Source organism: Sceloporus occidentalis, unplaced genomic scaffold, assembly GCF_023333645.1.
Source record: "Sceloporus occidentalis isolate IW3139 unplaced genomic scaffold, rSceOcc1.0.p SCAF_1, whole genome shotgun sequence".
Classification (NCBI taxonomy): Eukaryota; Metazoa; Chordata; class Lepidosauria; order Squamata; family Phrynosomatidae; genus Sceloporus; species Sceloporus occidentalis.
In genome coordinates this window covers 308,228,741-308,241,103 of record NW_028316981.1, presented here as the reverse complement: position 1 = coordinate 308,241,103, position 12,363 = coordinate 308,228,741, and the positions used below count along the sequence as shown (strand labels likewise).

Below are 12,363 nucleotides of genomic sequence, written 5' to 3'. Positions count from 1 at the left end.
ATGCGTATTGCCAAAGCCGCTTCCTTTCCAGTGTTCTTGCAGTTTAAAAGCTGCATGCAGTAATGTCCTGAGACAGAAGAAACAGCCACTGTGCATTCTCTATTTCACAATGGGACAATAAGCAGGCAATCTGGCACACAGACAATTGGTTGCAGAATGCTGATATTCAGCTGAAGGCAGGTATAGTGCAAGCACAATATAATGACATGACTGTAGATTAATGTATTGACAGTGAAGTACCCATCTAGCTTTTCATATTTATCAGATCTATCTTGCTGCTGAGAATGCATTTTGATGCTGAAATTGCAGGGCCTATGCTATTAAATTACCCCTACTCCTAAACTGCCTAAATATCTCTTTTTGTTACATAAACTGGTATAAGGGATGGAAGAAGATATTCTCTCAGTCTGGAAAGTGCTTCTAACATGAATAGAGAGCAAGAGCTAAATTGCTGAATGAAATAAACCAAAGCATGTGTGTGGAAGGAGTACAAGACACATGAAAAGGAAGAAAGCAACAAGCTGTTGGGGGGGACTGATTCAAACAAGTGCTAGAACAATGTGTGTGTGTGTGTGTGTGTGTGTGTGTGTAGTTTCTGTCTATGATGCAGTGGTGGTGGTGGGAATTGGCTGAGTTCTCAGTCACCTCATTTGGTACAAGGTGACTTCACCAACAGTGTAAAGCAAAATGAATTTACATTCTTGTACTGCAGAGCAAAGGTGGATTTGATCAAAGAGAACAGTGAATGACATAAGTATAGGCCCACAGCTGGGGCTCTTTCATGCTACACAATTATAGCACTATGATTTCACTTTAACTGTCATCGTCATCATCATCATCATGTCATCATTCTGAATTTTCCTCAAAAATAAATTTGCTTACAATTGAAAAGAATACAATTAAAAGTGAAGAAAAAGTGAACATTAAAATAGAAATAAACTATTCACAGCATTAAAACGAAGAGTAAAATGCAATTTAAAAAAGATAAAAAGCTATTAAAAAACAGTTCAATTGAAAACAATGCAGCATTTCCTAGCCTGTTTTTTAAAAAACAAAAGTTTTAAAAATGTTTTAGCCTGCCAATGGAAGAACAACAAAGAGGAGGCCATTCTGGCTTCCCTAAGAAGGGAGTTCCAGAGTCTAGGGGCAGCCACACCAGGAAGGCCCTCATGTCCCCACCAACCATCCTTGTGATGGCGGTAGGACTGAGAGAAGGGCCTCTCCTGAGGACCTCAGAGCCCGGGCTAGTTCATACGGGGAGATACGGTCTGCCAAATAGCCTGGACCTGAGCCATATAAGGTTTTATAATTCACAACCAGCACTTTAAATTGTGCTCAGAAACAAACTGGCAGCCAGTGGAACTGTTTTAACAGAGGAATAGAATGGTCTCCATAACCTGCCTTAGTTAACACTCTGGATGCAGCTCTTTGAACCAGCTGCAGCCTACAGAATCCTTAGATTTGCAGTTTGGGGTGTGGAGATATTTAGCATAACCTTCCAGGAAGCTCTACTCACACAACACTTGTCCCAAAGACATATAAGTCCAGAAGTGATGTGCTGCACAGCCCCACAGATCATAACACTGCAACATCACTGGAGCTGGTGGCCAGGTCCCTGGTCATGGAATGAATTAATCTTTGTTAAGGTTCACGACATGGAACAGGGCAAGTTTGGGCAATGTTTGACTGCTAAATTTGCTACCAAAATGCAGCAGTAAAAGAGATGAATGCGGATCAGACCATCAGAAGGATGCATGCAGATAAATCAGTCCTTCCTTCCTTCCTTCCTTCCTTCCTTCCTTCCTCTATTGACTTTTTTGATGTCATCATATCCTATGGTACAATTTCATGCAGCTGTTCTTTCCTCTACTGCATTTCTCTCTTTTTGTGCAGCAATAATGGTAAAGCTGTATGTATCACCAGCAGCTGCAAAGAGAAAAATCTTAGGGAGTGTTACTGAAAAGCTGTAATGAGAATCGATTCTGCCTGAATTCATCACACTCTTTCATGTCCAGAATAATCCTATTTTATTTTTATGGCTTCCTGAAAGAACAGATAAGCACTCCAAAAATGCAGTTTTTTCTGTGGAGTATCTGTGAGTACCCAGGCATCTCCTTTATGCTTCCCCCCACCCTCACTCAGTTGTATCACTGTCAGTAATAGTAGTTGGTAGCTCCCATGGCATTAGAGATGAGAATCTACTACAGGTTTTAGTTTAAATTTTAAAGGAGTTATCCAAGGTAACCTTGAATAGCTCCATCAAACTAATTCAAAATCTTAAGTGAGTCACAACTAGATGGATATGGGAGTCACCAACCACTATTGGCCACTAGGATGAAGAAAGGAGTGAAAGCAACATGACACCTTGAAGTCTGAAATCCTATTGAAGTGTTATTAAGGAGATCTACTTGAACACATGAATAGGTATGTCCCTAATGCAGGAGCAGGCAACTGTTGAGGATCAGACTGGCCTCGTTGGAACATGAGACATTATGCTCCCTTACTAAGAAGATATGGGCTGTGAAGATTTTTAAGTATCAAGGTCCAGTCCATTGGGTTCCAGCACAGAAGGGAGCTCAGTCAAGTGGCCCGGAAACAGGTGTATGGTCCCATAGAGGAAGGATTCCAGTTCTACAGCAACAGGCAAGGATTAGAAGGGCCAAAGACAAGTTAATACTTGTGCAGAGTTCAAAATGTATGGGCCAGTGGTGTCACTTGGGTTGGTGTCACCCAACACAGTAACTCATGGTGTCACCCCCTCCCACTGACCTTCTCCCATACCACACCACACTTAGTAATCCATAGTAATGTTTTTTGTACTGGCATTACTCATAAATCATAATTCCCATATATCAGTGAATGTAATGGTAACAGTTGTGACATAAACAAGTGCAAAATTAAAATACCTTTTAAATTACAATATCCTACACACAGCCTAAATGTATTTACATGTAGACACAGTTAGCTTTCCATTTTCATGGGGGAGCTGTTTCACAACCCCTCCTGTGAAAACGGAAACTCGCAGATATTCAAGCCCCATAGGTCTGAATGGGGGAGCATGCCCATAAGTGGCTGTGGGTGAGTGCTTCAGGCACGCGCCCCATTCTAACCCCCTCCATTTGCTCCTTGCAAGTAAGCGAGGGTTGTGAATCTGAAGAGGCAACAGTAGTTTCTTTGCTAAAGTGAAAATTTGGTAAGGTGTGGTGTTTGTAAATTTTAAAAGAATTTTTAAAATTATTTTTTAAAAAACCACTTGCTAACACCTTACAGTGTTTGTATGAGATTGTTGTTGTGTGCCTTTAAGTCAGTTCTGACTTATGACAACCCTAAAGCAAACCTATCACAAGGCTTTTTTTAGCAAGATTTGTTCAGATGGGGTTTGCCTTCATCTTCCTCTGAGGCTAAGAGTGTGACTTGCCCACTGCGATTCAGCCAGTGTCACCCAATGATTTTCCCAGAGTCCTAGACCAAACCTCAAACCCTACACCACACTGGATGTCACCCGTATGGGTCATCATGCTATTAATTTGGGACGAGAAGAACTATTTGGCCTGTTTTTTAAAGCAAGCAGATCTAATTTCCATTTCCCCAACTATATGGCTATTGGAATAGAAGAATCCTAAGAATGTGCATTTTTCAGAATTTTGTTCTGTAGTTTCCAGGTTTACAAGTGCAAACTTAGATGTACATATCAGAGAATACTTGAATGTATGAGTTGGAAAGATTGCTACAAGTTTTTATATATTGGAAAAATATGCATGCTGAAATCCAAATATCAGAGAACATTACATACGTGATGGAAGTGTCAGGGGCAAAGGTGCTTGAAAACAAGTGCAAATTGTCATGATTTTTTAAAAGGGCTAAATCATGTCTTCTACAACAGATCCATCCAATGGGATGTAACCATGACAACCCAAATATACAAAATCCTGCAATTTGACTTTTTTTTTCCCAAATGGAACTGGTAGAACTGGTTTATTTGTTAACATGTTAAATTATCTCCAAATACAATGACACAGTGAAGGGTGAAAATACCCTGATTGCTGTTTTTAAGTTATGGCTTACATCAATTTATAGGCTTTCTTTCACATCATACAGTCTAGTTAAGAAAATATACATCAAAGTAGTAAAACTATAAGGTCAACAATTTCAGTAAATGGTTAGTCAATGAGATCAACAAATCTGTAAAGTGCTTCTCTTGTACCTAAATGGGACTAAGAATATTATTTATGGTAAATAATATTTTAAATTTATATTTCAAGTTTTGTTAGTACCAGAAGGTTAATCCTACCCTCAAAATATGAAGAAGCTGGCCTCATCAGCGCTGTGGGGTTTTCTTTCCTCGTGTACTTTTTCTTTGTAAAGGCCTTTAATGAAGCTAAGAGAATTTGTTGTTGCATGCCTTCTAGTCATGACCAAATTATAGCAACTTATCATGGGGGTTTCTTGGCAAGATTTGTTCAGAGAAGATTTACCCTTGCCTTTCTCTGGGGCTGAGAGAGTGAGTCTTGCCCAAGGTCATCCAGTGGGTTTTCATGGCTGAATGGGGATCTGAACCCTGGTCACAGCCCAGTGCACAAATCATTATACTACACAGGCTCAAGGCACATGGGCTGATGAAAAAGACCAGAAAAGGTGCATCCAGACTGACTGAAAAGTCCCAGATGTTGTTTCTGGTGGGTTTCCCCCCCTGTTTTTATAATGCATAAGAATAAACCAAGTTGCTATAAAAAGTCTCCATACTGGGGCCTGACCCAAAGTATTCTGGGATAAACAAAAATAAAATCGGAAAGAACAGGAACAAAATCTGGGAACTTTCTTGTATTTTAAATCAGTCTGAAGTCCCAGATTATGCTCCTGTTCTTTCCAATTTTATTTTGGAGATCTAGTTGTTTGTCACAGAAAATTTGCTGTCAACTCTTGGAACAACTCGAGACTTTTTATACCATCTCCCCAGATTAGTATATTTTAACCCAGTACACCACTAGGACTTTCCCATCAGACTAGATGTACCTTAAAGAATACAAATATGTTTCTGCGCCACAAAACAGAAGAGCTCTTCAACATGGTTCAGCAATTTTTAAAATCCAAAACTAAAAATATGCTGATGTAAAATGAAACAACCAGGCCAGGTGAGCATAGCATTAAGTAAACAAAAACATTTTAAGCTTTCTAGCGACCACTTGAAGGCTTCTTCCAAAATACATCCAGTGGTTATTCTTTCAAAAAGCCTCCACATTTTTATGATTGCTTTCTTGGTGTCCAAATTTGTAGATCTATGCTTCTTTAGTATGCTGGGATGCATGGTTTAACATGTTGTTGTGTGCCTTAAAATCGTTTCTGACTTATGGCAACTCTAAGGTGACCCTATTATGGGGTTTTCTTGGCAAGATTTGCGCAGAGGACATTTGTCATTCCTGTCCCCTGAAGCTGAGAGATACGACTTGCCCAACACCACCCAGTGGGTTTCATGGACGAGCGGGGAATCAAACCCTGGTCTCCAGAGGGGTAGTCCAACACTCAAACCACTACACCATGATGGGGCTCACAACATATCCCCTAGCAATTTTTAAAAATGAAATACCCGCTGGAGAGAGAATGAGGAAGAAAAGGAGGCATTGAGAGGCATCAAAAGACTATAAAACTAGCTTCTTTGTTGGCTTTGGCCTGATACAAACAGGCGCCTTGTGGTGCCCTCAGGCCAAAACTAGGGTTCAGGAGCACACACCAACCGCATGCTCCCAAGCTCTAGTTTGTGTGGATGGCGCCATTATTATAGCACTGTCCATGCAGCACGTGTATCAATGACGACACGTGTGTGCCACGCTCAAACAGCATGGCATGTGCATGATGTCACCATGACGCCCCAGGGCGGAGATGGCATCTTGGTGGCATCATGGCAAGGAGTTCCATTTTGGAGCTCCTTTTTCCTGTGGATTGTTGTTGTGGGCATATGGTTGCCATGGCAATGACCTGGAGGAGAAAGGAGCAGCCTCTGGCTGCCCCTTTCTCATCATCTGTACCAGGCCTGTGTTAACTGAGGCCTGGTCTTCATGGGCCAAAGACAACAGCTTCTCTCCATTCTCTCTGTGGGGAGACTAGACAACACATAGCCAAAACCCTGGTTCAGATGTGAACAGACCATATGACATCTGGCACTGGGATATACCCCTTTTAAAACACATTTAAATAAATTATTTTTTGCTCTGGATCTTCCCTGAAGACCTCCATTCCAATGGCTGTTTAAAATGTGTCCCACTCTGCTGCCCAATGCAGCAGAAGTCAGAATGAGATGCTGAGGGCCTTGTTCTGACCTCAGAGTGAAGTGACAGATCCACCGGGTGGCTCAGCCAGACATTCCTGCCAATAGCCATCTGGCACCAGAACAGAGGGCCTTTGTAATGGAGGAGTTCCAGGGCAAAGATACTCCAGGTTGCCCCGAGAGTAGGGCAGAGACTAAGGACAAGTAGGTCTTTAACAGTGAAATGGTAAATAGTTCACATTTCAAGTGGTTTAGGAAAACAAGAGGAGAGTGATTTGTGTTATTTCAAGGCCCGCTGGACCACATTCTTCATTAACAGTGGTATCTGTGGGACCTGTGGGAAATGAGGATGGAAGCAGATGAAGCTGCTAGCACTCTATACAAAAACAATATCTCTCACAGTATTGGCTTGGTATATTACCTGGTAAGTCACATGGGTATTAATACCACATTCTAAGAACATCAAGGCTAAGCCCTGTGCTTGGCCAAGGATGCTCAGGTTTGGTGTTTCCCCAGAGCTGGATCAATGAAACCCTACAGTGATGTGCTCTAGCTCTACTCTACAACCTCTAGTTTCATGTGCTTCTTGGTTCACTATAGGTGCCAGGGCAGTGTTTGAATTCTTCTAACAAATATGATCAGCCTAATCCAAATGTTAAAAATCCTATGACACCTCCCCCAAAAACAGAGCCCTTGACTTATGTTAGTCTAAAATACCCATCACTGTCCTTTCTAGATTAGAATGATGTGTTGTAGTCCAACATATATTGAGGACACCAGAATGGATGGACAAGGTTTGCCTACACAGTTAACTATTGAGGGAAAGTGTTGGGAACACCAGCTCTCAAGAAAGACAAAACCTTTCAAAAAATGTACGTTTTTTAACCACTATTGCATAAGTCACAATATATTATAACTCTGCTGCATTGAATACCCTGGGCTAATTCACATAGTCATGACTATTTCCCCCCTCTAGAACATGGTAACTTTTCCATTTTACCACAGAAGCACATTCAGAAGACATGAATATTGGAAGGAGCCAAAAACACCCTGTAGAGATCCTTCTGCTTCAAAAACAACCACATGGATTGGTTCCAAAGCCCCAGAGGTCCTGTTATGTTCTCTCCCTTCTTCCTTCTTCTTTATATAGCACAAGAACAATCAACCATCATCTCATCAACAGCAATTGCAGACATCTGTGTGTACCCTCAAAATCCCTTTGCTGTGCATATGGAGAAAGTTGAAGATTTCAGAAGGCATGGCATGGAATCCTGGTCGAGGTTTGACATTGTCATAGTAGTGATGGGTTATATATATCCCTGAGGGGTTCATGGGGAAGGCCCAGAATCCAAAAAGGTGCACTTCTTCACACAATTCCAAAGCCGCTGTCACGAGGATCAGGCCGGTGCTGATGCGTTTGGCCCGCACGCCTTGATTCAGCCAATAGCGTGAAAGGTTGATGAGATATTGCGGATGGAAAAAGTAGACAGGCTGCTGGGATTCAAAGTCATCCAGGGCATACCTAACCCGGATAGAGACATCTGTGTTGCGGGTATTGTAGAAAGCGGGAAGCAGCACTGAGGCGTTTTCATAATTTTGCAAGACGTTAAAAAAAGGCTTCCTCCATTTCTCCAGTTTGTGGAACCTAATGACAGGGGAGAGAAATTAATTACAACAGAACAGAAGAAATTTTCCAGAAAGGTAGCCATGTTAGTCTGTCACAGCAAAAATGATGAAGAAATAGTGAGATATTAATGAATAACAAGTTTTATTTGGCACAAGTTCTCATGGACCACACCTAATGTCTTCAGATGCATGCAATGGCCCCAAAATAGGAACTGGGCTGTCAGGAGAGTCAATACACATTAAAATCTGCCTTCCTGTAACTGGGGGCTTGTCTACACCGGCGGAGAACCTTGCAATCACCCCATACCTGCAGCACAGTTTCCCAGTCTGAAGTGACTCCGATAATGCTATACTCACTATGCCAAGATCATAATAACTTGGAAGAAAAGGGTCGTCCTATGATGATCGCATGTCCTATAGTGTGGAGTATTTCCAGCCATACTGCCATATCCTCCAATGCAGATTTTCAAGGCAAAATCAGGGCAAAAGGCAGTTCTTTTTTTTTTTTTCCTCCTGATTTTTGGAGAAAAGCCCTGCATTGTCTGTGGATCCTGAAAAATGTCATGTCCCCAGGTCAGAGCCACTACAGGCATGGATGGGGTTTTCCAGCAGTGTAAATAAGCCCAGGATCAGCTTCAAATTATGTGCTAATTGGGGCTAATTGGATGGAGAGTGGCATCAACAGAGGCACAGCAAAGAGTGCCCTATGTAACTCAGTTTGCTAGCCAATGTTCTCCTTGTTAGATCTAAACAGACCTTGCCAAATTTAAGTTCTGATTTTAGTTGGAGAGGCTGAAATCAGTGGGAATTAGAAGCACTTCAGTATGGACAGTATGTCATATATGGGGCCATTCAGACTACCTTTTACCCCAGTTCAGAAACTGGATTAAACATGGGAAGTTCATATTGGCCCCGATTCTTCCACAAGTGAAATCAAGGCTTCCACACCCGTTCAGGGGCAAATGCCCTGGTGCAGATCTTTTGAAAGCGGAGTAAAAGCTGTATCTTTTGAGAAAAACTGGGTCTGGCAAATATGAACTTCGCCCCGGTCATGATCAGGTCAAGTTCAGGGGAGGGATTTAGGTCAGAGGGAGGGCAGAACATGCTTCCGCTTCATCTGGGCAAAGGAGGAGGAGGAGGAGAAGGAAGGAGCCGGAGAAAGGGTGCCAAGGGGAGAATCGGGGCTAACTGGGAGGAGGAGGAGGAGGATGGAGCTGGAGAAAGGGTCATGTTCAGGGGAGGGATGGTCAGAGGGAGAGCAGAGAACAGAACATGCCTCCCTCTCGCAGGCAGCTCTCTCTCACCTTATTTTTTAATTTTTATTTTTGACAGACTATGATGTGAATGCTTTTTGCTACAGGATGATACATATAGATAGAATGTGTGTGTGCTTCTGCTACATTTCCCTTGCTCCCGTCAGGGCACCTCACTTTGCAAGAGGCGATTATTATTATTATTATTATTATTAGTGTAAAATGCAAATGCTACAATGCAAATGTTACAAATGTTTCCCTTTCAATTTGGCAAATTGATACAATATGTTAATGCTTTTGCTACATATGAATGTCTGTGCATTCTGGGATCATAAGGAGGGAAAACAAAGCAAGAGGATGCAGAGATGGCATTCTGGGATGAGGAATTATTATTATTATTATTATTATTATTATTGGAACAGGATGGCATGGCATGGGGGAGGCAAGGGCTGTAGCATTGGGCTGGAAGCGAAGGGAAAACTGGAAGGATGTGGAAACCCATGACTTTGGGGGAGTCACACTCTCTCAGCCTCAGGGGAAAGGCAATGGCAAATCTCCTCGGAACCAATCTTGCGAAGAAAACCCCATGATGGGGTCGTTTTAGGGTTGCCATAATGCATAATGACCCAAATAGACACAACACACACACACACACACACAAAGGTTTTTAAATTTGACAGAATATATGCACGCTGCCGCCAGTTTTTTTAAAAAAGGAGGGGGAAGCACCTATTCCATTGGCCAATGGCTGTAGGAAATGTCACCTTTGATGAAAGCAGAAGTGAATTTGACTGACAGCAAAGGAGCCTTCATTTTAAACCGGTACTGCAAATGTGAACTTCGGAGGGATAAATTATCCCGCTTAATGTAAATGATAGTGGGCACTTGCTTCCGGAGAGATTCAGGAGAGGGGGACCCAGATCTGCCCAGTTCCATCCAGGGCAAATGGGCCAGTGGGAAGGGGGCCTACATGTGAAATCCATAAATTTTTATACACTATAAATGCACTAGTGCCTATATAATATATTCCTTTAAAAAAAAGAGTTGTGAAAATACACATTAAAAAATAATTAAACAACCTAAATCTTGTTGGCAAATCCCAAGTAAAGGAAGCTCAGGGTGCATCTACACCACAAAATTAGTTCAGTTAATTAATGTTATGGAATTCTGGGATTTGTAGTTTTGTGAGATATATAGCCTTCTGTCAGAGAGCTCTGATTCCACAACAAGCTACAAATCCCAGGATCCCATAGGATAGAGCCATGACAATTAAAGTGGTGTCAAACTGCATTCTTTCTGCGGTGTTGCGACAGCCTCACTGAATCAATGGCTGACTAGTATGTCAACACATAAGCAAATTCCATTGATTCAATGGGGGTCTACCCTAGTTGAGACTAACAATAGGGTTTAGATCAAGAACATGAAAACAACTGTGTATCAGTTTTGCCAACAAACAAAACAAAAGTTCAATAGTATCTTCCCACTCATGTTCCCCTGCAACTGATATTTAAAGACAGATGGACACTGAAACTCGAGGTAATACACAGACTCCATTAATAAAGCTACTGATAACCTTTGTGTTTGGGTAGTGTATTGCTATTGTGAGGTTCAGAGTATGATAGAAGCTGTAAGAAAGAATGGGTGGAGTTCCATTAGGAGTATTTCTTTGTGAACAAAGGCAAGGATAAAAGAAGGAAGTGCGTGGTAAAATGGAATGGAAGTCCACAGGCCTCTTTTGAACTTTTCTTTTCCCTTTGATTAGAAAGCTCAAATTATTCTGATTTCCAGTTGCTATGAAATTACCACATTGAGAGAATGCACCACCAGTACTAATAATAAAGCACAGTCTCTCCTTTAAGAGGTTTGTCAGTTTCTCAAAGACACAGGAGGAAAGTGTGGGCAAAGGTGGGCACCAGATAAACAACTGACCTTTCAGTAATTATGCTGGGATTAACTGTCACGATGTCGGTCTTTACGCCAACGTCAACAATGTATTTCTCAGAAATGGGAGGTAAATTGCATCTAAAGGCAAAGAACAGAACATTAAAGAGGTTATTAGTATTTTTCTTATTTCTTGCCCACACTTTTTCCACGAGGAAGATTTTTTAAAGGTAGATTTAAGGCTTGCATCATTTTATCCAAATGACCGTGGAAGACTAAAACACAGAGAATGCAACTGTGATTCTCCTAAATGGGGATTTATTTACCCAGGTCCTCCTAGTTCAAGTCCAACATATTAAGCAGTATGATACAATAGCCACTTCTGTACAAGGGAATGGTGCATAGAAGGATCAGCAAAAGTTGGAAATTCAGACTAAGGGCTTCATCTAAAATTCTGATAGCTGACCCAACCTATCAAGAGTAGTCCACATGTTGGTAGGAGCCATGGCTCAGTGCACGCAAAAAGTCCCAAGTTCCAATCCTTCCTGATCATGCCAGATCAGTTCCATTTGGTGACTACCACTCACAAGATGATATCACACAACGATTTTTGCATCTCCAATCCGAAGCCATTCCAAGCCCAACCATACGAATTCACATTATAATGTGATAGATTATCACACATGATTGCTTTCTATGGGGGGGTCATTCCAAAGCCGATCCTAAGTCAATCCAAGGTCAGTCCTGATGTAGGTGAATTCAGTGAACTAGCGAATTCAGAAATAATAATAATAATAATATTTATTTGTATACCGCCCTGTGGCGAACCAATCCGGGCGGTTGACAACAGTAAATATAACAAGAGTAAGATATAAAATTAAAAACATTATAATCCCTCCCCTCCTTAAGAAAGTATTAAAAAATATGACAGATTAAAAACACAATATCAAAGCATAAAACATAATTAAAACAAACTAAAAACCCTGGTGTCCCTCTGGAGATCCTCAACCATCACTAAAGATGGGGCCACGAGAGGAAAGAGGGGATCAGGGAGCCCTGGCCGGGATGGTTATTCTGGAAAGGCCTGCCGGAAGAGATCCGTCTTGACAGCGATGTCAACTGTCGGATCTCATCCGGCAGGTCGTTCCAGAGTTTGGGGGCGACAGCAGAGAACGCCCTCTGGGAGGTCGCCGCAAGCCTAGATTTTAGAGGCTGCAGTAAGTTCCTCCCAGAGGACCGGAGAGCGCGGGGAGGATTATACGGGAGGAGGCGGTCCCTGAGATAGCTTGGACCCAAGCCATTTAGGGCTTTAAAGGTAATAACCAACACCTTGTACCGGGC

The 12,363-nt window shown here is 41.9% G+C and overlaps 1 protein-coding gene across 3 annotated transcripts in view; it reads right to left on the bottom strand.

Moving 5' to 3' along the window:
* Positions 1 to 3,696: 3,696 nt before the first annotated feature.
* The window catches only part of LOC149324214 (alpha-2,8-sialyltransferase 8E), a 76,543-nt gene continuing 67,876 nt past the window's right edge, over positions 3,697 to 12,363 (bottom strand). For all 3 annotated transcript variants that reach the window (XM_089497758.1, XM_089497767.1, XM_089497776.1), the window contains 2 exons: positions 11,071 to 11,163; positions 3,697 to 7,907 (listed from right to left, as the gene is read on the bottom strand). In XM_089497758.1, the coding sequence (XP_089353884.1) occupies positions 7,439 to 7,907; positions 11,071 to 11,163 (562 nt within the window). In that variant the 3' untranslated portion in view covers positions 3,697 to 7,438. The remainder of the gene's footprint in view (positions 7,908 to 11,070; positions 11,164 to 12,363) is intronic.